The sequence below is a fragment of the Schistocerca serialis genome, chromosome 9 (genome assembly GCF_023864345.2).
Source record: "Schistocerca serialis cubense isolate TAMUIC-IGC-003099 chromosome 9, iqSchSeri2.2, whole genome shotgun sequence".
Taxonomy (NCBI): domain Eukaryota; kingdom Metazoa; phylum Arthropoda; class Insecta; order Orthoptera; family Acrididae; genus Schistocerca; species Schistocerca serialis.
Genome location: NC_064646.1, coordinates 399,356,752 through 399,381,453, shown reverse-complemented (window position 1 = coordinate 399,381,453; position 24,702 = coordinate 399,356,752). Strand labels below are relative to the sequence as shown.

General features: G+C 39.4%; 2 protein-coding genes across 2 annotated transcripts in view; one reads left to right on the top strand and one right to left on the bottom strand.

Moving 5' to 3' along the window:
- LOC126419793 (eukaryotic translation initiation factor 4H) overlaps positions 1–17,982 on the bottom strand; it is a 65,386-nt gene extending 47,404 nt beyond the window's left edge. Inside the window, exons 1-4 of the mRNA XM_050086977.1 lie at positions 17,802–17,982; positions 17,434–17,548; positions 17,128–17,350; positions 2,732–2,785 (exon numbers count right to left, since the gene is read on the bottom strand). Coding sequence (XP_049942934.1) covers positions 2,732–2,785; positions 17,128–17,350; positions 17,434–17,548; positions 17,802–17,827 — 418 coding nt within the window. The 5' untranslated portion in view covers positions 17,828–17,982. The remainder of the gene's footprint in view (positions 1–2,731; positions 2,786–17,127; positions 17,351–17,433; positions 17,549–17,801) is intronic.
- LOC126419792 (myb-binding protein 1A) overlaps positions 17,879–24,702 on the top strand; it is a 114,157-nt gene continuing 107,333 nt past the window's right edge. The window contains exons 1-2 of the mRNA XM_050086976.1: positions 17,879–18,238; positions 18,387–18,584. Coding sequence (XP_049942933.1) covers positions 18,050–18,238; positions 18,387–18,584 — 387 coding nt within the window. The 5' untranslated portion in view covers positions 17,879–18,049. The remainder of the gene's footprint in view (positions 18,239–18,386; positions 18,585–24,702) is intronic.

Sequence of the window (24,702 nt, the reverse complement as noted above, 5' to 3'; positions counted from 1 at the left end):
TAAAATTTACTTCATTTTACACACTCTTACGGTATAGACAAACATTTATTTACATTATTACTTCTATATTTCAGAAAACAGCATGCACAGTGTGGGCTGGTATGCTTTATCAACTTCTGTCAAGGCTCAATTTTCCACACACCTTCAAATTAATGAGGCCAATCGAACCTACTATATGGGGGCTACCCAAGAAACTGAGCTTTTGTAGTACGCATTTCTGCCGCTAGCGATGTATAGTGAAACTCATTGCCAGTTCAGTGCCCCCTGTGTTGTCGACCTTTTGTTCTGTTCATCTGCAATGACTATTTTTGCTAGCACTGTTTCATTCATGTTTCACTTATTATGACTGCAAGTTCAAGTCTTGAATCTGCAGCTGTGAACCTTTGTTTTCTACTCAGCAAAAATGCGGCTGAAACAGTTTTAATGTTGAAAACAGCGTAAAAAGTTAAGGCTATGGGAAAAAATTTGAGTGTACCAGTGGTTTGCTCGATTTAAAATTGGTGATATGTCGATTGATAACAAACCTCATTCTGGACGTCTTTCAACTGCCTGAATCAACAAAAATATCGAAAAAAATTCGAGCGCTTGTGCTCACAGACCATTGACAGACAATTGATCAACTATCACAGATTAGTGGATTATCTTGGAGCTCAGTTAAGCAAATTTTCATGGAAGATTTGGGAAAGAAAAGGGTTGCTGCCAAGTTCTTCAGGTTCTGACTAACAATAAAAAGCACAGAGTTGACACACCTTGTGCTTTGAAACAATAGCATGAAACTGATCTAGATTTTCTGTCAAAGGTCACTACTGGTGATGAGTCATGGTGTTATGGTTATGATCCAGAAACAAAGCACCAGTCAAATCAATGGAAGACATCATCGTCAACCCGTCCAAAAAAATGTCATCAAATCAAATATCAAAATGATGCTGATCTGCTTTTCTGACGTCAAGGATGTAGTTCATTCAGAGTTTGTTCCCCATGTCATACTGTCAATCAAACCTTTTATTTCGAAGTTTTCGGAAGATTGCACAACAATGTTTGCCAAAAAAGCTCTTATTTGTGGCAGACAGGAGACTGGTTCTTCCACTACTACAATGCACCTGCACACACAGCCATCTCTGTTAGACAGTTCATGGCTAAAAATGGCATTGTTCTGCTGCTCCATGCACTTTATTTGCCTGATCTGTCTCTGTGCTATCTTATCTCCAAGCATGGAAAGGGACATGAAGACGTATATGTAGATGAAAGGACACTGATTTGACAACACTGAAGCAGTCAAGAAAAACATGTGGGAAGAGTTGTCTGCCATTTCTAAAGATGATTTCAAAAAACGAGCAGTAGAAGCACCAGTGGGACAAATGTATTAGTTGTAACAGAGTATTTTGGAGGGGATAAGGTTGTTGTGTAAGCAATTTGAAAATATATAGGTTTTAAAAAATAATTCCATTTTTCTCGGTACCGTCTCAAACAGTCACCACGCCTAACTATAGCGGGGAGGGCCGGGGTTCTTTGCCTTAGGCGCACTCTGCTGCGAGGGGCTCCGACATATGCTAAAAGCCCATCTGAAACTTTCATTACACTTTAGTGTGAATGGAAGATGGGTTGGACAATAATTGCACAGAAATTTCAATTTGTGATGAGAAGAATAACACCCTCTTTTTTAGAAAGAATAACACTGGGTACTCAATAATGAAGAGTGGGTTTCGTTTGTTTGTCCATCATCCCTCCTTCCATACTATTGAGTTCACTGCCATACCATGAAACTAAGACACTTTTGTAGTCTTCTGGCGTAAGGAAAAATATCTAATCAACGGGATTTCTCGACCACTCATTGGCTTCATCTAATACCATTTGCAGTACTGTGTGTGCTTCACTATTTCACTATTCTTTAACGATCACATTCACAGTAGTAATATGCTATAAAGACCTGCTTTTGTTGAAAATTTCACTTCCAAGTCTTCAAAAGAAGTTCATGGGAGACATAACTTTTTGTAGTGAAGTAAGAGCCCAACAAGCTACCTAGGCGCTCATCCTAGCTCTCAAGACAACTCTAACCAATTCTCTGTTCACCTCGTCTTGCACCCCCTTTGCTCTATTACTGACCACAGGTTCAGCAACACAGTGCTTTGGTTCATATATATGTTATTTCTTACATGGTGAAGGACTCCAAGACATCCTGTTAACAATCTCTATGCCAGTGTGACTGTTAGGAAACATCTGGAAGCGACCCAGTTCACATTGCTGGCACAATATTTCAAAGTAGTAACTTGCCTCCCCCCAAGTCCCATACGTACAACTTAACTGCCAAGAAGGTTCGCTAACTCTTCTCTGCCATCTGTGCTGTGCCTACTCCCAGTAGCTAGTGACTGCTCCCTGTTAGGTCTGTTGCCGTTTAAAGATAAATATGTAAACCAACATGTCTCAAACTTTCAACAGCAACTAACTACCTACAGACTGTTCATATGAGATTCGGAGCGTACTTAATACAGTTTGTTCCGTTAAGGACATATAAGCTTGATGAAGCCTCTTGACAATTCAGTAGTACCTGATGGAGACAAGCTATACTTTTGATGTACTGTATTGGCAAGAGACATTCCTCTGTGAATTGATTTCTCACCTGCAACATTGGGAAAAACCGATAATTTAAACCTGTACGTTAGTCACACGGATATTTTGCTCAGTGTAAGGAAGGAAAGAACATAAAAAATAAAAATCAATCGGAAAAGCATACCTCCAAAGTCATTGAATCTGTCACGATCACTTGGCCTCCCTCCTCGAAAGCCACCTAGTAAAAGAAGTAGTAGATTTTATTGATCTGCACTTTGCATTTTATGTTCATGAACATTTTTAATACACACACACAGCAAAATGTCTTATTTACTATGGGCATGTCCACAACGATTCACGAAAGTTTCATAAAGTCACTGAAATATGACATCTGGGAAAAAATTATTTACAGAATTGACTTAACATAGCAATTTTCACCAGGTTTCAATCACCACCACCACCACCACCACCACCACCACCACCATCTTAATATGATTATGCACATTCTGCAGGATTAAAACAGTTAGCTGTAGTTTACGCATGTCAGATGCCAAAGATTTTCTATATTCTTGAAGGAGTAACCACAGTACAGTTGCATGCAAAGAATTTAATTTGCTGCTACCCACATGGTTGAAGTGCTTCCTTCAATCTATTGTCAGTTTTCCCAGTTTTTTTTTATGAACCAGATTTCTCTTAGAGTGATAGTAAGGCTGACACTTAAGTATTTAGCACACATAATTTCTTTACGTTTATGAGAATCAACATGGGGGGTAGCCGAAGTTTTAATCCTCACCCCAAAAAATAAAGTTAGATAATTTGTTTTGTTTGCTTGCACGTACATGTAACCTACCATACCACTGGAGGGGCCGAAACAACATCACACAGCCTATCTCCAGTTTATCAGTGGATTGCGTTAATTTGTTTTGGCTCCTCCAGTGAGTTGCCATGATACTAAGGCACCCGTATTTCAGTATGTAACAGGAATGTAATTATGTACCGGCAAACAAAAATTTATGAAATATTTTTATTAAGTGGTAATTAACATTATGACAACCCCTTGCACTTCTTTCACCAGCTAACATGTTGCACTGATAAAATATGAAGACCAGTGTGGTGTCTTCAAAATTATGAGTATTTCATAGTTTTGTGTGTAGCATTAGTCAGATGTGTTGTTGCATTGGTGAACGTGTATGAAAAGTACCTGTACACTCTTAATATTTAGTCAGTTAGCTATGAAAAAGGTTAAATGTATTTTGGTAATTTTGGTGATTATTTAATTTGTATGAAAATAGATCACAGAATTTCTATTAAATTTTTCTGTAATAACAGAATAAAATGGAACAAAGCTTTGTTGCTGTCATATTCAGTCCAAAAACTGGTTTGATGCAGCTCTCCATGTTACTCTATCCTGTGCAAGTCTTCTCATCTCTGAATAACCACTGGAACCTACATCCTTCTGAATCTGGTTACTGTATTCTCCTCTGTCTCCCTTTACATCCCCCCCCCCCCCCATCAATTGATCCCTTCTTTTAGTCAAGCTGCGCCACAAATTCCTGTCTCTCCAATTATTTTCAGTACCTCATTAGTTACGTGATCTAGCCATATAATGTTGAGCATTCTTCTCCAGCACCACATTTCAAAAGCTTCTATTCTATTCTTGTTGAAACTGTTTATCATACATGTTTCACTTCACAAAGCTTTAGAAATGTTAAATATTGCTTTTGGTGAATCTACTGTAGAAAAACCAAGAGATTACAAGTGGTTCACCAATCCAGTTCTGTAGATCTCATGAAGGGGAATCTTCAAGGTGTAGAATGAGTCGATACATTAACAGGTGAATATCTAACAGAGGTACAGTCAGCGTTAGGAAGTACAGTTTACATAAAGCGGAGCTTTCCAAACTTTTCCTCCTGATGACACCCTCCCAACACATACAATTTCACAACACATCCTTTCACTAATATTATTAAGACGGATTTTATTGGAACAAATCATATTTTAAAGAAGTATTAATTTTTATACTTCATTTCTAAGTACACAATATTTATACATTAAACACCTTTTTACATATACAAAACTTTTTAATACTACTGTGAATTCAATCACTCATGTGGCCCTGACGATCATTATAATATAATAAATATATTATTAGCTTGGATGTAGGACAAATTCATATGCATTTCCACATACTTCTTTAAAATATCATTCAGGGAAATCACGGAAAACCTAAATCACGATGGCTGGACGCGAGATTGAACCGTCGTCCTCCCGAATGCGAGCCCAGTGTGCTAACCACTGCGTTCAGGGTCCTCAAAATGGCTTTTGCAAGATGTACGGTTATCTGCATTATGCAATACCACACACTGTTTCTGTCAGCATGTGGTCACTGACATATATTTCTGGTGCCCAACAGTCATTACTGCTTTTTAAAAATGGGATAATATGAGTTTTGTGAGATTAAGTCTTAAACCATTAGTTTCTAGGTCTGTTTAGATATTATCTGAACCAGTATAAGCATTTTGATGAAGGCCCTGAAGATGATGAGTGTGCAAAATGCCCCAACATATCATTAACTAATGAAATTGTGGGAAAGTGAAGGAAATGATTATGAATGATTGCCAAGTCACTATCACAGAAATAGCTGAAAATGTTGGCACATCAACTGGTTAATGCCATGAAATTTTTTCTGGCAGTTTTGGCAATCAAATGTTTGACAGGAAAATTTGTTCCAAAATCATTAAATTTTGAGCAGAACAGTGGTGAATGCTAATTGCTCAGGATTTGCTAAATGAAGTCAACAATGATACAGAACTACTGAAATGTCCTAACACGTGATGAAACATGATATTGTAAGTTGTTGTCTTCAGTCCAGATACTGGTTTGATGCAGCTCTCCATGCTAATCTATCCTGTGCAAGCTTCTTCACCCCCCCAGTACCTACTGCAACCTACATCCTTCTGAATCTGCTTAGTGTAATCATCTCTTTGTCTCCCTCTACAATTTTTACCCTCTACGCTGCGCTCCAATACTAAATTAGTGATCCCTTGATGCCTCAGAACATGTCCTACCAACCGATCCCTTCTTCTAGTCAAAGTGTGCCAGCCAAAACTAAGGTTCAATTGTCCCAGAGAAAGCACCCTGGATTGCCAAGACTGGAAAAAGCCTCATTTGAAGGTAACTCGGTTACACTCACCGTATTCTTTGATTTTAACAGCATGATGCAATTTCTTTCTTTGTGTGTGTGTGTGTGTGTGTGTGTGTGTGTGTGTGTGTGTGTGTGTGTTTTCACACTTCCAATTTGCATGGTTGTCTTAGCTATCTTTGATTCTCATAAAATGATTTGTACATAACTATTTTCAATCTTTGAGGATGAGATTTAACTTTATACTTTAAGTTAATATTAAAATTAAGGTGGAAAACCACATTAGGAGGTTCAAAAAGTCAATTTTTTTTATTTCATAAATCATTAGCTCAACTATCCAAGACTACGCTGTCAATATTTCAAAGCGAAATTCGCGTTCCTTTAGATTTTATGAGCATAAAAAGTTTTCAAAAGCGAATTTATTGGTCACATCCAGAAGAAAATGGGGACTTGACTCAAACATTCGAAAAACTAAAAAGCTTGGTGGAAAAGGCAAACTCCCCTATTCAGTCACTCGTTGACCACGATGGCACCGAAACAGAGGATGACCGAAGAAAGGCAGAAATACTGAATTCAGTGTTCCGAAACTGTTTCACTGCGGAAAATCGTAACACGGTCCCTGACTTCAGCCGTCGCACGGACGCCAAAATGGAAAATATTGAAATAAACGATATCGGAATTGAAAAACAACTATCACTTAGTAGCGGAAAAGCATCCGGACCAGACAAGATACCCTTAAGATTCTACAGTGATTATGCTAAAGAACTTGCCCCCTTTCTATCAGCAATTTATCGTAGATCGCTGGAAGAACGTAAAGTACCTAGCGACTGGAAGAAAGCGCAGGTCGTTCCCATTTTCAAGAAGGGTCATAAATCAGATGCGAATAATTATAGGCCTATTTCGCTTACGTCAATCTGTTGTAGAATAATGGAACATGTTTTGTGTTCTCGTATTATGACGTTCTTAGATAATACAAATCTCCTTCATCATAACCAACATGGATTCCACAAACAGAGATCATGTGAAACTCAGCTCGCCCTATTTGCCCAAGAAATTCACAGTGCCGTAGACACTGGCGAGCAGATTGATGCCGTATTCCTGGACTTCAGGAAGGCATTTGATACGGTTCCGCACTTACGTTTAGTGAAAAAAATACGAGCTTACGGAATATCGGACCAGGTTTGTGATTGGATTCAGGATTTCCTAGAAGAAAGAACACAACATGTCATTCTTAACGGTTCAAAATCTGCAGATGTAGAGGTAATTTCGGGAGTACCGCAGGGAAGCGTGATAGGACCTTTATTGTTTACAATATACATAAATGACTTAGTTGACAACATCGGTAGCTCCGTGAGGCTATTTGCAGATGACACGGTTGTCTACAAGAAAGTAGCAACATCAGAAGACTCGTACGTACTCCAGGAGGACCTGCAGAGGATTAATGCATGGTGCGACAGCTGGCAGCTTTCCCTAAACGTAGATAAATGTAATATAATGCGCATACATAGGGGCAGAAATCCATTCCAGTACGATTATGCCATAGGTGGTAAATCATTGGAAGCGGTAACGACCGTAAAATACTTAGGAGTTACTATCCGGAGCGATCTGAAGTGGAATGATCACATAAAGCAAATAGTGGGAAAAGCAGGCGCCAGGTTGAGATTCATAGGAAGAATTCTAAGAAAATGTGACTCATCGACGAAAGAAGTAGCTTACAAAACGCTTGTTCGTCAGATTCTTGAGTATTGCTCATCAGTATGGGACCATTACCAGGTTGGATTAATAGAAGAGATAGACATGATCCAGCGAAAAGCAGCGCGATTCGTCATGGGGACATTTAGTCAGCGCGAGAGCGTTACGGAGATGCTGAACAAGCTCCAGTGGCGGACACTTCAAGAAAGGCGTTACGCAATACGGAGAGGTTTATTATCGAAATTACGAGAGAGCACATTCCGGGAAGAGATGGGCAACATATTACTACCGCCCACATATATCTCGCGTAATGATCACAACGAAAAGATCCGAGAAATTAGAGCAAATACGGAGACTTACAAGCAGTCGTTCTTCCCACGCACAATTCGTGAATGGAACAGGGAAGGGGGGATCAGATAGTGGTACAATAAGTACCCTCCGCCACACACCGTAAGGTGGCTCGCGGAGTATAGATGTAGATGTAGATGTAGAGTCATTAGCGAAAAAGCTCAGCACTTATTATGGACTAGCATTTGAAGACATAGTGCACACGACACGGAAAAAGCAATTATGGTGACATACTATCATATGATTTCCATGGATGGAACTCCTTAACATGAGTATTGCCCAGAGGGAGAAGACAGGTGGTGTGAGTGGCAGAAATGAACAGTTCTTGGGATGGAACATCAACTGCACCCTACTCCATTTTACCCCTATGTACAAAATGAAATTCTTCCAATACATGAAGATTTATCAAGGGATGAATTAATGGAGAGATGTTTTGGTGGTCACACACAAAACACGAATGAAAGTTTTAATTCTGCTATTTGGCAATTAGCTCCTAAATACTTGCACTCTGGAATAAAAGTCGTTGAATTGGCATCATATTCAGCAGCAGGCTTATTCAATGAAGGAAATTCATCCCTTCTGAGGGTCATGAACAAGGCAGGAATTTTAGTAGGCACACAAAGCTTCAATTATGCCAAACAAATGGTTAACCAGCAGGCAAGCCAGCAGAATCAACTTAGTTCATTGGAATCTAAGGAAGGTCGGAAATCTCGGAAAGCACTGCTGCAAGTGCAAACTGAAGCCTATGAGGAAGAAGAAGGATTACTATATGATGCTGGAATCAGAGATTAATCGGTAAGCATTCTACATTATTGCTAACTTCCTTGAATTTTTAGTTCCAGAGAATTTATTTTTCAAATGCGTTTCTCTCGAAATGACTTTTTTCACATTTGCATGCAGTCTAACTCAAAAAGTGTGGAACCGATCATTATGAAAACTGATAGTATGACTCTTTATGAAGTTGTATGATGAACCAACTTGTGAGATGATATCATGATTTTAAGGGTATTTTTCTTTCTTTCTAGAGAAAAAAATAAAAAATGTGAAAATCTAAGCAAATTGCTCCAATGCCTGCAAAATTTTTAATTTTCATTATTTTCAGACGCACTGAGGTTCATGTTCCTAGAAAATAAGTTATTAATGTAAGATAAAAACATTTTTGGTTTCAGATGAAAATCGGAAGGGCTACACTGCACACAATTGGTGAACTATATACACAACCTTCGGCAGACATCACTGTGTAACTTTGTTATTTTTGGCTGAAATTATTCCAGAAAATTCACAAAAACTGCTTGAAATATGACTGAAATGATAGCAAAATCTGATTATATTATAATTAATTCTTCCCACAAAAAAATCCCAAAAAATCAGTGTCAAACAGCCTCCTAATGTGATTTCCCCGTTAAATGGTTGAAAATGCAAATGAGCAGGAGGTCAAAGACTTATGAGTTAATACCTCACTTCTTTATGTAATATGTGGCGAGTCTCATGTGACCACGGGTGCACTCATTTGGGTATGAGTGTATGTATACTTCATCTATAGAAAGAGCAGAAGTTCGAAAGCCAGTTTTCTGCTGTGTGTGTCTATGCGCCACAAGTCAGCTACAGGTGGGTGGTTGCTAGTCCTTTGTTTTACATCTTATTTCATCACAAATTTCCATTGTTGTTATTCACTCCTTTATGTTAAAAAAACACTAATCTGAGTAATTGATATTGTTCAGCCATTTGTCCTTTCAATGTCACTGTTTTCAATAGTTCAGGTATACATGGCAAGATCACAAGCAGAAGATGAAGAGGTAGAAAAAGTATGAGGATACTAAATGGGTCTTTCAATATGTAAAAGGTGGCCATAATCTAATTCTCATGAGTGAGTGGAATATGTTAGTAGGCAAAGGAAGAGAAAAAAAAGCATTACAGGAGAATAGGGGCTTGGTAGTAGGAATAGTAGAGAAAAAATATAATTGAGTTCTGCAATATATTTCACCTGATGACAACAAATACACTGCTAAAAATCACAAGAGTTGTGGGTACACTTGGAAAAGATCCAGAGCTGTAGAAGATTTCATATAGATTACCATGGTCAGACAGAGATTCCAATACTGGATTGTAAGGCATATTTAGCAGCAGTTACAAACAGATCAAAATTTAGTAATGATGAACAGAAGGCTGAAGTTCAAGAAACTCTTCCAGAAGAATCAATGTGCAAAACAAAATGGTATACTGAAGTACTGAGAAATAACGATGTGTGTCTAAGGCTGTACACACTGCCATAATGCATACCATAGTGTGAAGTTCAGACGATGAGGAATGGACATCTCTAAAATTGACAGTTTCAGAAGTTGGACTGGAAAACATAGGTACAAGGACAGAGAAACTTTTGTAAAGAAGAAATACTTCAATTAATCGAAGAAAGAAAGAAGCACAAAAATGTTTTAAAGTCACTTGGGAACACAACAAACAGTATGTGCAGGTGAGCCAAGGTGAAATGAATGCAGGAAAAATGTTAAGAAATCTAAAAAGAAATGGTTGTTGGAAGGACTGATTCCACATATAGAAAAATCTAAAAAACTTTTGGTGAAATTAAAAGCAAGACAACCAAAATTAACAATGTAATGGGGATTCTGCCATTAAGCAGAGAGGAGAGAGCGGATACGTGGGAAGAGTACACTGAAGGCCTGTATGAGGGTGAGGACTTGTATGATGATATGACTGAGGATGAAACAGGAGGCAATATGGAAGACAGAGGATCCACTATTCGAGTCCAAGATTAACAGAACTTATGTACTATTCCGCTAACAGCAACAGCAGATATATGCATGAACTATTCTACAATGAGCTTAACAGCTCATGCATCTAAGTTGCTGACAAAAATATTGTATTGGATGGGAAAAAATTGAGGGTCCGTTAGAGGACACTCACTAAGGTGTTTGAAAAAGTAGTTAGTAGTTGCATTAGAGAGCTTAAAAATCTGACAAAACTACAGTAAGCTATAGGGTAAAATATATATAATAGAGGGAAACATTCCATGTGGGAAAAATATATCAAAAAACAAAGATGCTGTAACTTACCAAACGAAAGCGTTGGTATGTTGATAGAGACAACACACACACACACACACACACACACACACACACACACACACAAATTTCAAGCTTTTCACAACCCAAGGTTGGCATTTACATATGTCTGCGTGTGTCTGCATATATCTGTGTGTGTGTGTGTGTGTGTGTGTGTGTGTGTGTGTGTCCGTCCTTTCTCACCCCTCCCCCCCCCCCCCCACCTAAGGTAAGTCTTTCCGCTCCCGGGATTGGAATGACTCCTTACCCTCTCCCTTAAAACCCACATCCTCTCGTCTTTCCCTCTCCTTCCCTCTTTCCTGACGAAACCACCTTGGGTTGCGAAAGCTTGAAATCTGTGTGTGTGTGCGTGTGTGTGTGTTTGTGTGTGTGTGTGTGTGTGTGTGTGTGTGTGCGTTTATTGTCTATCAACATACCAACGCTTTCGTTTGGTAAGTTACAGCATCTTTGTTTCTTGAGATTACATATACATAAGAATCAAGAGGCAGTAGTAAAAATGGAAAACCAAGAACAATTTGCTTGGACTAAAAATGGTGTGGTAAAAGGATGCATTCCTCCACCCCTACTTTTCAATTTACACACCAAATGGCTCAAAGGGAATAAATGAGTGGGTTTAAAATTCAGGGTTAAAAATTGCAGCGATAAGGTTTGCAGATACTGTTATATTCATGAAAACAAAGAACTACAGAACATGTTGAATGAAATGAAGTCTAATAGGCACAAACTATGGATTGAGAGTAAACTGAAGAGAGACAGAAATAATCAGGTGTAGAAGAACTGAGATTAGCGATAAACTTTTCATCAAAACTGGGGACCACGAAGTAGACTAAGTTAAGGAATTCTGCTACCTTCAAAGCACAATAACACAAGAAGGACGGAGGAAGGACAATATAAAAAGCAGATTTGTGTAGGCACAGAGGGAATTGCTGGCCAAGAGATATGTGCTAGTTTCAAACATCGGCTATAATTTGAGGAAGAAATTTTTGAAAATGTATATTTGGAGCACAGCACTGGTCTGCAAGGAAACCATTAATGAAAAGAATCTAAGAGTTTCAGGTGTGGTGCTGTACAAGGACGCTGAAAATTAGTTGGACTGATAAGGTAAGTAAGTATCCACACCAGTGGAGACTGTGAGGGAAACATATGAGATGGCGTGGTTATTGCGACGGAATAGTGCTGACAGCTGCCATGGGGGTATACATGATGCACGGTATTGGTGGACCCACTGACAAGTGTACCTGCCAGTCGCAGTAAGCCAAGAGGGGCCGTTCTAATGCAGCGTTCATCGACTGCAGACCTCACCTTGCATCTCATGTCATTCCATTTCCGTATGCTCAGTCTTCAACCACCTGAACCTGCCATACATTGTGATGTGTTTATCACGTGCACATCTCTACACAGTTTCGGACTTTCTGCTTCCACATAGATTGACTTTCATGCTGAGTTTTCATTTTCTCTTGGAGGATTCTGTTCTTTGGCTTGTTGTTGAGCCACCATCGGCCTTTACAGTACATTGTGCAGACAGTGTTGTTTAGTAGTGTTGTCATGCCTGTGCAAATACTAGAGAAAGGAATGACGTTTTCCACAGAACCGGCAAAGAAAGAACATACAAGAGAACACTGATTAGAAATGTGGCCTGGATGATAGGAAATGTATAAGATATCAGGGAGTAACTCCGAAAGTACTAAATGGAGCTGTAGAGGATAAAAATTGTAAGGGAAGACAGAGACTTGAACATATCCAGTAAATAACTGGGGATGTAGGGTGCAAGTGCTACACTGACATGAAAAGGCTGACACAAGAGAAGATTTCACAGTGGGTCTGTCAGAAAACTGATGAAAATGTACACAGCAGAACTTTTTTTAAGTTCGAAAGGGAGGAGAAGTGTTACAGGTGTACTGAAGCTGTGAGTGTGGGTCATGAGGACTGATGTAAAAAAAACTAATTGTGTGTACTAATTTCATAACAGAGTGCATGTATTGTCAGGCACTTCTATTCTCCATAACAGTTACATCCATGTTGGTTTGAGGAAAATGTATTATGAGTTGGTTACATAATAAACTACTGAGTACATATGTTCAATATTAAGAACAATGTTTATGAAGATTTCAACAATTTTTTGGTGGCCAAAGAGAGACTATGAATGATTATGTGCTGTTGCAAATTAATTTTCCCAAAGATGTCAATAATAAGGGAACAATATCTTTCTGCCCTGTAAGTTCCTACAGAAATGCTTGTGGGAATTCAGGTGAGTTGTAGCCCAAGCAACACACACTTAATACTGTAAGACTCAATATGTTTCATATCGGTAAGTACAAACGTCCACATTACAGCAAGTCATACAGCGAACTACAGAAGCAAGATGGAGCGGGCTGTTAGGCTAAAGAGTCAAAGATTTTGAGATGGCATAGAGATGTTGTTAGTACCTGTCGACACCACTTGCTTATTATGTATTGTTGGACACAATAATTAAGTTTCTGCCTATGCTTTTCTTTGTATGAGAAGCCTGATAAGCCTCCGAAGTCTGAAACAGCTGTAAGATATTTGTCATATTCAAATTTGGAAATTTGTGAGAAGTTCCTGTGGGACCAAACTGCTGAGGTCATCGGTTCCTAGGCTTACACACTACTTAGTCTAACTTTAGCTTATGCTAAAGACAACACACACACACACACACACACACACACACACACACACACACACACACACACACACCCATGCCCGAGGGAGGAATCAAACCTCTGATGGGGGAAGCCACGCGAACCGTGGCAAGGCGTCTCGGACCGTGCAGCTACCCTGCGTGGCCCATATTTAAAAAAAGTTCAAATTATTGCTTCCATGCAGCAACACTTGGAAATACATTTGAAGATAGTGACACCACAAAAGACCCACATCCCTACCAACTGTAGTTCAATAACAATACACCAAAAGGGTCTCATATGTGGTACAACACCCATTGCAGGAAGCTTCGATTTATATAGATTATGTAGTAGTCTGTTTATAGATTTCTTTATAGTGTCTATACCATGGAGGATCACTCCCATTATGAACTGTCGTACTGGATACATATCTGTCTAGTGCATGGTCAACTATTCTATGAGCCATAGTTCCTCTACATGCTCCTGCCATGAGCGAAGGGTTTTAAGTTCCTCCCTGAGATATACTGCTACCGCTTCTTTATCTAATTTGCTGAACATATAAAGCTTTCTACATGTTTTAACTGCTCTTTGTACTTCAATATTCATTGTTGTTATAACCGCCTCATGGCCATTGATACCAGTTTCAGTGTGGACATCCTCAAATAAGTCAGGTCTGTTTCTTGCTATCAGATCTAATATATTTCCATCATGAAGGGGTTCCGAACTACCTGTTCCAAGCACTTTTCAGAGAAGTCATTTAGTAATGTTTCACAGGATGTCTTGACAAGCCCGTGACTAACAGAACTATAACCATCCCAATTGATTGTTGCCTTATTGAAGTCTCCTCCAACAATTACAATCTGGCCAGGGAACATGCACTGAAGTTAAGTGGAGTTGAGTCTTCTCTACAGTTTTTGATTACATCAGGATTTGAGTCTAGTGGTCAACTGAAGAACCACATTACTTTTATGTCCACCCTCGATGCCCAGTCTTGCTCAAACAATCTTACAGGCAGCTTCAATTTCTATTTTGGTGGATTTTAGTTTCTTGTGTACTGCAACAAATACAGCACCTCCATTTCCCTATCCTTTCAGTATACATTATTCTTGAAAAATCAAGTTTGCCAAGTTTGCTAGTAATTCTTTTTATTACTATAAATTGTTTTGACAGATCTCTGCTGTAATCATCTTATCTTGTAACAGTATAGATCTGTCAAGACCAGTAATACTAATAAAAAGAATTACTAGCAAACTTGGCAAACTTTATTTCAAAGAATAATATAGCTTTCAGATAGCCCCTAATGACTGGCAAATTTCGGTATAAACTTACCTTTTCCCACCAATGACTCAATATTGTCAACTTATGGTTTTAACCAGCTTTCTATGCCAAGTATTATGTGGGTTTCAGTGCTTTTCAAGAGCAAAACACACATATTTTAATACTCTCACCTGCGGAGGGAATTTCTGTTATCTTAAACTGATACTTCTGGGTTTTCTGTAGCTACCATTATTTGGATTGGATGGAAAATTGCCTAATTTTTTTAAAAACTTTTGTGCACACAATAAACAGTCAGCTACCTGGGTAGCTGCCTCTGTTATGCAATACCCACTAAACCTAATTAGGGTGACCATATAACTTTCTACAAACAACAGTATGTTCATAAAAATTTTTAATGGAAGTAGTTTTCCTAACCATTCACAGTAACTACTACAAGACAGGATGCTGACTGTTTCACTCTATACTTGTAAATGTTAACATTGTACACACCAGAGATTGATTACGAGCCTGTAAATCTGATGACATATGTTACATACGACAAACTTGCAAAACAAACAACAAATATATAAGCAGTATAATAAACAACTTGACAGCCACAGCATCCACCTAGAATAGCGTGGGGGGGGGGGGGGGGGGGGGGGGGGAATAAGACAGTTTGAGTTTGACAACTGTGAACTGAAGCCTTTAGGACGAGGGAGAGGACCAAATAAGTCGAAAACTATTTGAGAAGAAGACACTGTCCACTGATACATTTAAGTATTATTCACATATTCATCTCAAATTTAGAGAAACAACAGAAAACTTAAATCTAGATTTTTTGATGAGCTAGAAAAAGCAGCACTCTAGATATGAAAACACTATTATTAGTTTCTTTCCCAATTTTCACATAACTGACATCAAATACAAATTAGAATAACATATCTACGTTTGTAGCCAATTTAGAAACACAATGTTATGGCAATAATAAGAAACAAATAGTGCCTGCTTCCCAATACATTTTGCTATTTTTTTTAAACGTTTTGACCCTACTGATACCAGACATTGGATCTGACCTGTAATATGGAATATAAGAGTGTGTACTCAGAGAGATAGTTATTCACATGTTCCGACTTCTCTGTTTGATACAGAAACAAACACCCCCCCCCCCCCCCCCCCAAACATACATCAGATATTCAATGCAACATAAATTACACAAGTTATTCTGGTTCTACTTTTTTTTTGGAACTAGAGTATGTTGATAGACTGATCTGTATCTTAACTAAAGATGTAAGTTACAGTGGAACGTAACAGTTTGGTTTAGAGCTGGTGAAAACAACAACTAAGAATACACAATTGTGTGTCACAATGTGACTTACTAATATGTAACACAGCTGATGGTCCACGTAAGTAGAAAGCTGATAAAGACTAGTTTGCGTCTGTGATGCCGAAACTTGTGAAATCTCTATAATTTAGTTACTTCACACATTTGATACATTGGCTTTGAAAGAGTAGTTTCTGTCCACCATTAAGGTGATGTCCTATGTCAACACAGACAGGAGGTACCAACAGGTTCAATATTTCCCTTTAGATGTTTTAACAAGGGATATCAATGGTGTAAAATCAATATGTACTGCAGAGAAAAAATTGTGTTCTGTTGTAATAAATAAACTGTTTTACTATAAATATTGAACACTGATCCATAGAATTAAATACAAATCAAATTAGCTGGGCTTATTTATGAAGTAAATGTGACTGTATTCTCAGATCCACCTAGAAAACAGCAAAGGAGGTAGGCAACAAAGATTTATAGCATATCACACCATACTAGCTATAACATATCACACCAGTATGAGTTTAAAATAGATTGATGCAAACAACAGTCTACACAATATAGGTAATAATGTATTTTATATCTGTAACTGAAGGAAAAGAAAGCTGTATTACTTACAACTTATAAGCGGCAGCTAAATTTAGTACCCAAGCCTTAATCCCAGAACTATTAAAGAAGAACACTAAAAATGGATCTATAGGAGTCACATGATCTATACCATACTAATCAGAACCTACAGTCCTTCATTAACAAAGCCTAATTTAATATCCATTTAATAAATCTGTGTACACGTTAGTCTAGATGGGCATTACCTCTCGTATCACAATTTTAGCAGAGTTCATGTCAATAAAAGCCAGAGAAGGCAAGTTTACTGCTCCCTCAAAAGAAAACTACACAAAAACTACCATTTCACATGTTCTCCTTAAGTGCTAAAAGACAAGTTGTGAGTAGCACAGTCAGAATGCAAATAAATCAAATGGTACACTAGAACAACCACCTTCACTTCAGAAGGTATCTACAAAATCTACTGTAAATTACACATTACGATAAACTACTCTATAAGTTACATTTTTCTGGTAAATAGATTCTTCATACCTCGACCGCCGCCACCACCGCCTCCTCTTCCTCTGTCAAATCCTCCACCTCGTTCACTCCTTTTAGCTTCCGCTACATCAATCCTGAGCATACAATCGTTTACACGTACTCTGCCGTCTAGATCTAAAGCACGTCTCAAGCTTTCGAGATCCCCAAACTCGACATAGCCAAATCCTTTGAATTCATCAGTATCTCTGTCCTTAATTAACTGTACTGATTTTACCTTCAGGAAATGAAACAATATTACATGGGATGCTTGCAAATAATTGTTCAAATAATCTAGAAAAAAATAATCTATTTTCTTACGTCTAATTCACCAAATATGTGGTTGACATCTCCTTGAACGGTTCCTTGAGGCAAATTACCAACATATGCCTTATAAGGTGGTTCCGTCGGTAGAGGTTTTCTTCGCCCATAATCTCTGTAAAATGTTTAATTAACACTAATATTGAGACAGTAATAAGATAAAATCATTGGATGTCCTTTTAGGGCATTACGAAAACTGAATGGCTTTCCACGCTCTTAACCTCACATGCTCACTTGATTACTATTTCACATATTCACTACAAACACATCATCTGATCGCCAAAGTAGCACTAAGCAGATGAAAATGCCTGCATATGTACACTGAAACGTTCGGAAAAATAATACTTAATCTGAAACTGTTTACTTGCCTCTGATCATCACTTCGCCCAGCCATGTTGAATGCGCCGAGAGTACTATTGAATATGTTAGGAGATACTGATAATTTTGACTACATAAAGTTCCGAGAGAACTTCATAAAAGTATAATATCCTTACTAAACTTTGTTTGTTGATAACGTTTCTTCTTTGGTTTAGTCAATGAACTTCAAAATTTCGGAATTCGATTGCCACACAAAAGTCGCAAATAGTAAAGCCATTGGATTCAGTTGCACCGCAAAATGGCGTCGAGCGGTGTTGTGGAAGAGCACATGGGTGAAAAATCAAAACAGATGCAGTCCATAGTTTCAAAAATTGAAGGTTCGGTGTTGGATTCATTTTCAAAACTAACGTCAAGTGTTGAGAAACAAAGAATATCTGGTGCTGTTTACATTTTAAATTATCTGCATCTTAAAGAATCAGAATTCGAGGTATGTATTTTACTTTAGCATAGAGAACTGCTTGAATCCAATATTCGAAATGAGGATCACAACAACATCATTTTGTTTATTCTGCCTTACTGTTGTGAAATGCAAATGAAAAACACCCAACAAAATTTGTTGGCTGCTTCAATTTCAGAAGGAAGGCATCTGTTTGGAGACCTCGTACACATTGAATCGGCTCGTTCGTGGACTGGCTTCGCCCAGACTTGACAGTCGAGCTGGCTTCTTTTCCACATTAGTGGGTCTGTTGTCATCATTTAGTTCAATAAAGATTGATGATGTTTTCGCAGCCATTGATAAAGAACTGCAGTCAACAGGCAGCAAAACGAAAGGCGTAAGTAAAATTAGTACTGTAACCCTTATGGGCCAAAGAAATATGACTGTGAACCATTAGCCATTGTCTAAATTTTGGATTGTTAGCCATTTCATTGCAAATTTATTAGATAGAGGGAAATTCTGAACATTCATGGTAGACACATTGGAAGTCCCCACCAAAGGTAGACTAATTGTAAAGTTTCACAATTAGTAATGTGTTGTTTAACAGCCCTCAATTATTATAGATATTGGTACGTATTTTCTTGGAAAAATACTAATGTAGTCAAGTAAAGGTTAAGTTGCTGATAACAGATAAACAGCAGCTATTTCATATAACTTGATGCGAAGTACTAGAGTGCCTTAAATTTACTGGGCTAAATTTATCTTGTGTTAGCACAAATAGTGTTAAGCAGCCGGCTATAGTGGTAGTTAATTGTGAATACTTGAGCAGAGCAAGCATTTAACAAGGTACTTGTCTTTTGTTAATGAATGCTTTGTCTCGTGCCACATCGATGAAAATTCTACTTCTTCATGAGATGTAGAGAACACAATAAATATCGGAAATATCAAGAAATATTAAGCTAAGTTTTGAAATAAGAATTACAAAATATAGTTAGCCTACATTGCAATACCCATGTACTCAAATTTTACTCAGTTTCCTCAGTGTTACTGATTAAGGTCAGATACTCAACGATTTCTCAAGTCCTCCCCCTCCCACCCTCCCAGATCAAATGTAGAATGGGATACAGTTTAATGGTTTTGACCAATGGCATCTTATTTAGTTTGTAAATGATATTTTGTGTATTTCTGAGCCACAGATAATAAATGGGTTATCTTGGGGATGAGACATAAAAACATAAATTTAAATTAATAACTGTAGCATAAAAAGAAATAAATGGTGTACACATTTCATTGTGTCATTTTAAAGAATTCCCTTTCGTAAATAAAAACTGATTTTCTTCGTGCAATGTATTTTATTTCTTCCAGATGCATTTTGTCTTTCACTTTAAGGCACCTTCAGTGGGATATGAAATGATACCATTTTGTTGTCATATGATATTTGTAAATTATGAAACAGTTCACATCTTGTTTTTCTTATAAACAAGTGATTAATTATAGTTTGTTGCATTTTTCGATGGCATTTGCATTTCCTCAGGTTGTTCATGCCGGAGCTCACACTATGACTTCACATAAGCACATTTTCATGTTCCAAACTTTTGTTTCACAATTTTCATATTGTTTGCCCATACCACAACATGAAAATGGAAGTAAATTCAGAACATGGAAATATGCTTATGTTTCATAAGTGAAGTTATAGTGTGGCCTCCAGCATGTGACCAGATGAGAGGAAAGGCAGATACCAGCTAAAAATCCGAAGAACTGTAAGTAATCACTTATTTACATAAAAAATGAGACATTGTTTTGTAATCTACAAATATCACATGTCAAAACAAAACTGTTGTTCTAGATGCCACTGAGGAGGCTATAAAGTAAAAGGCAAAAAGCATTGGAATAAATGATACATTACAACAACAAAAAGCTGCTTTTATTTTCAAAATGAATATTTCTCTGTATGCTACATATGATGGCAATGCAAACAGACTTGTTAACATTTCAGTTTATTTGTCATCATGAGATCTGGTAATGAGTTGTTTGTAGTCTGTTAGGTGTTATAAGCCTCTATAAATATTATATTTAATTCTGAGCAATTTTCAGACATTTGGGTAGAGTTATTTTTCATTATGGACAATTTTGAGATGTTTGTTGTTCGTTTGTAGGTATAGATTTGTCTGTGCCAATGGTACGGATGACCTGAGTGATGTGCATGTAAATACATTGGCCACAATTCTGCTTAATTTTTTGGGTCGACAGAAGCGTCCGATTCCACGCGTTGGCTTTGACCCGTGACGTAAGGGTGTTGTCGTGTGTGACGTCATGAGGGCGCGTAGTTTGGTTTGAGTGTGGCTGTCTCCAGTTCTGTTTTATCTTATTTTATTTACTTTTCTGATCTGTTTGTTCTATCTCGTGAGATTATTATTATTATTATTTTTTTTTTTTTTAAATTTAAAAACTCTTATTACTTATTTTAATTATCTGTTTCCTCCAATTTCTGTTTTAGTTTATTATATTTATCTTTCTGATCTGTTCGTTCTATCCCATGAGATTTTTTTTTTTAAAAAGACAAAAACACTAATCAGCTACTGAAGCATCTTCATCTTCTATGGGTTGCAGGGGTTACGACCCCTGGGGAGGTGGGTGGGTATTCATGCATGGCTGTCTTCACTTACACGTTGTAGCTACACAAGGCGTCTAAATTTGTTTATATTTAAAATATAGTTTGCCCCCCACCCAAAACACCCCATTTCCCGCGTTTGTCCTGATAGTGTCATTAGGCTTCTTGTGGAAAGTGTGTGTGTTTGTTTTTGTTTCCGCCATATTTGTGACGTCATGGGTCAAAGCAGACGGGTGGGATCGGACGCTTCCGTATTTCCAATTTTTAAATATATATATATATATATATATATGTCTAAAAAGAAAGATGATGAAACTTACCAAACAAAAGCGCTGGCAGGTCGATAGACACACAAACAAACACAAACATACACACAAAATTCAAGCTTTCGCAACAAACTGTTGCCTCATCAGGAAAGAGGGAAGGAGAGGGAAAGACGAAAGGAAGTGGGTTTTAAGGGAGAGGGTAAGGAGTCATTCCAATCCCGGGAGCGGAAAGACTTACCTTAGGGGGAAAAAAGGACAGGTATACACTCGCACACACACACATATCCATCCACACATACACAGACACAAGCAGACATTTGTAAAGGCAAAGAGTTTGGGCAGAGATGTCAGTCGGGGCAGATGTACAGAGGCAAAGATGAAGTTGAAAGACAGGTGAGGTATGAGCGGCGGCAAATTGAAATTAGAAATTAGCGGAGATTGAGGCCTGGCGGATAGCGAGAAGAAAGGATATGCTGAAGGGCAAGTTCCCATCTCCGGAGTTCTGACAGGTTGGTGTTAGTGGGAAGTATCCAGATAACCCGGACGGTGTAACACTGTGCCAAGATGTGCTGGCCGTGCACCAAGGCATGTTTAGCCACAGGGTGATCCTCATTACCAACAAACACTGTCTGCCTGTGTCCATTCATGCGAATGGACAGTTTGTTGCTGGTCATTCCCACATAGAACGCTTCACAGTGTAGGCAGGTCAGTTGGTAAATCACGTGGGTGCTTTCACACGTGGCTCTGCCTTTGATCGTGTACACCTTCCGGGTTACAGGACTGGAATAGGTGGTGGTGGGAGGGTGCATGGGACAGGTTTTACACCGGGGGCGGTTACAGGGGTAGGAGCCAGAGGGTAGGGAAGGTGGTTTGGGGATTTCATAGGGATGAACTAAGAGGTTGCGAAGGTTAGGTGGACGGCGGAAAGACACTCTTGGTGGAGTGGGGAGGATTTCATGAAGGATGGATCTCATTTCAGGGCAGGATTTGAGGAAGTCGTATCCCTGCTGGAGAGCCACATTCAGAATCTGATCCAGTCCCGGAAAGTATCCCGTCACAAGTGGGGCACTTTTGGGGTTCTTCTGTGGAAGGTTCCGGGTTTGAGGAGATGAGGATGTGGCTCTGGTTATTTGCTTCTGTACCAGGTCGGGAGGGTAGTTACGGGATGCAAAAGCTGTTTTCAGGTTGTTGGTGTAATGGTTCAAGGATTCCGGACTGGAGCAGATTCGTTTGCCACGAAGACCAAGGCTGTAGGGAAGGGACCGTTTGATGTGGAATGGGTGGCAGCTGTCATAATGGAGGTACTGTTGCTTGTTGGTCGGTTTAATGTGGACGGACGTGTGAAGCTGGCCATTGGACAGGTGGAGGTCAACGTCAAGGAAAGTGGCATGGGATTTGGAGTAGGACCAGGTGAATCTGATGGAACCAAAGGAGTTAAGGTTGGAGAGGAAATTCTGGAGTTCTTCTTCACTGTGAGTCCAGATCACGAAAATGTCATCAATAAATCTGTACCAAACTTCGGGTTGGCAGGCCTGGGTAACCAGGAAGGCTTCCTCTAAGCGACCCATGAATAGGTTGGCATACGAGGGGGCCATCCTGGTACCCATGGCTGTTCCCTTTAATTGTTGGTATGTCTGGCCTTCAAAAGTGAAGAAGTTGTGGGTCAGGATGAAGCTGGCTAAGGTAATGAGGAAAGAGGTTTTAGGTAGGGCGGCAGGTGATCGGCGTGAAAGGAAGTGCTCCATCGCAGCGAGGCCCTGGACATGCGGAATATTTGTGTATAAGGAAGTGGCATCAATGGTTACAAGGATGGTTTCCGGGGGTAACAGACTGGGTAGGGATTCCAGGCATTTGAGAAAGTGGTTGGTGTCTTTGATGAAGGATGGGAGACTGCATGTAATGGGTTGAAGGTGTTGATCTACGTAGGCAGAGATGCGTTCGGTGGGGGCTTGGTAACCAGCTAAAATGGGACGGCCGGGATGATTGGGTTTGTGAATTTTGGGAAGAAGGTAGAAGGTAGGGGTGCGGGGTGTTGGTGGGGTCAGGAGGTTGATGGAGTCGGGTGAAAGGTTTTGTAGGGGGCCTAAGGTTCTGAGGATTCCTTGAAGCTCCGCCTGGACATCAGGAATGGGATTGCCTTGGCAAACTTTGTAAGTAGTGTTGTCTGAAAGCTGACGCAGTCCCTCAGCCACATACTCCCGACGATCAAGTACCACAGTTGTGGAACCCTTGTCCGCCGGAAGAATGACGATGGATCGGTCAGCCTTCAGATCACGGATAGCCTGGGCTTCAGCAGTGGTGATGTTGGGAGTAGGATTAAGGTTTTTTAAGAAGGATTGAGAGGCAAGGCTGGAAGTCAGAAATTCCTGGAAGGTTAGGAGAGGGTGATTTTGAGGAAGAGGAGGTGGGTCCCGCTGTGACGGAGGACGGAACTGTTCCAGGCATGGTTCAATTTGGATAGTGTCTTGGGGAATTGGATCATTAGGAGTAGGATTAGGATCATTTTTCTTCGTGGCAAAGTGATATTTCCAGCAGAGAGTACGGGTGTAGGACAGTAAATCTTTGACGAGGGCTGTTTGGGTTCCTGCCCTGAAATGAGATCCATCCTTCATGAAATCCTCCCCACTCCACCAAGAGTGTCTTTCCGCCGTCCACCTAACCTTCGCAACCTCTTAGTTCATCCCTATGAAATCCCCAAACCACCTTCCCTACCCTCTGGCTCCTACCCCTGTAACCGCCCCCGGTGTAAAACCTGTCCCATGCACCCTCCCACCACCACCTATTCCAGTCCTGTAACCCGGAAGGTGTACACGATCAAAGGCAGAGCCACGTGTGAAAGCACCCACGTGATTTACCAACTGACCTGCCTACACTGTGAAGCGTTCTATGTGGGAATGACCAGCAACAAACTGTCCATTCGCATGAATGGACACAGGCAGACAGTGTTTGTTGGTAATGAGGATCACCCTGTGGCTAAACATGCCTTGGTGCACGGCCAGCACATCTTGGCACAGTGTTACACCGTCCGGGTTATCTGGATACTTCCCACTAACACCAACCTGTCAGAACTCCGGAGATGGGAACTTGCCCTTCAGCATATCCTTTCTTCTCGCTATCCGCCAGGCCTCAATCTCCGCTAATTTCTAATTTCAATTTGCCGCCGCTCATACCTCACCTGTCTTTCAACTTCATCTTTGCCTCTGTACATCTGCCCCGACTGACATCTCTGCCCAAACTCTTTGCCTTTACAAATGTCTGCTTGTGTCTGTGTATGTGTGGATGGATATGTGTGTGTGTGCGAGTGTATACCTGTCCTTTTTTCCCCCTAAGGTAAGTCTTTCCGCTCCCGGGATTGGAATGACTCCTTACCCTCTCCCTTAAAACCCACTTCCTTTCGTCTTTCCCTCTCCTTCCCTCTTTCCTGATGAGGCAACAGTTTGTTGCGAAAGCTTGAATTTTGTGTGTATGTTTGTGTTTGTTTGTGTGTCTATCGACCTGCCAGCGCTTTTGTTTGGTAAGTTTCATCATCTTTCTTTTTAGACATATTTTTCCCACGTGGAATGTTTCCCTCTATTATATATATATATATATATATATATATATATATATATATATATATATATATATATATATATATA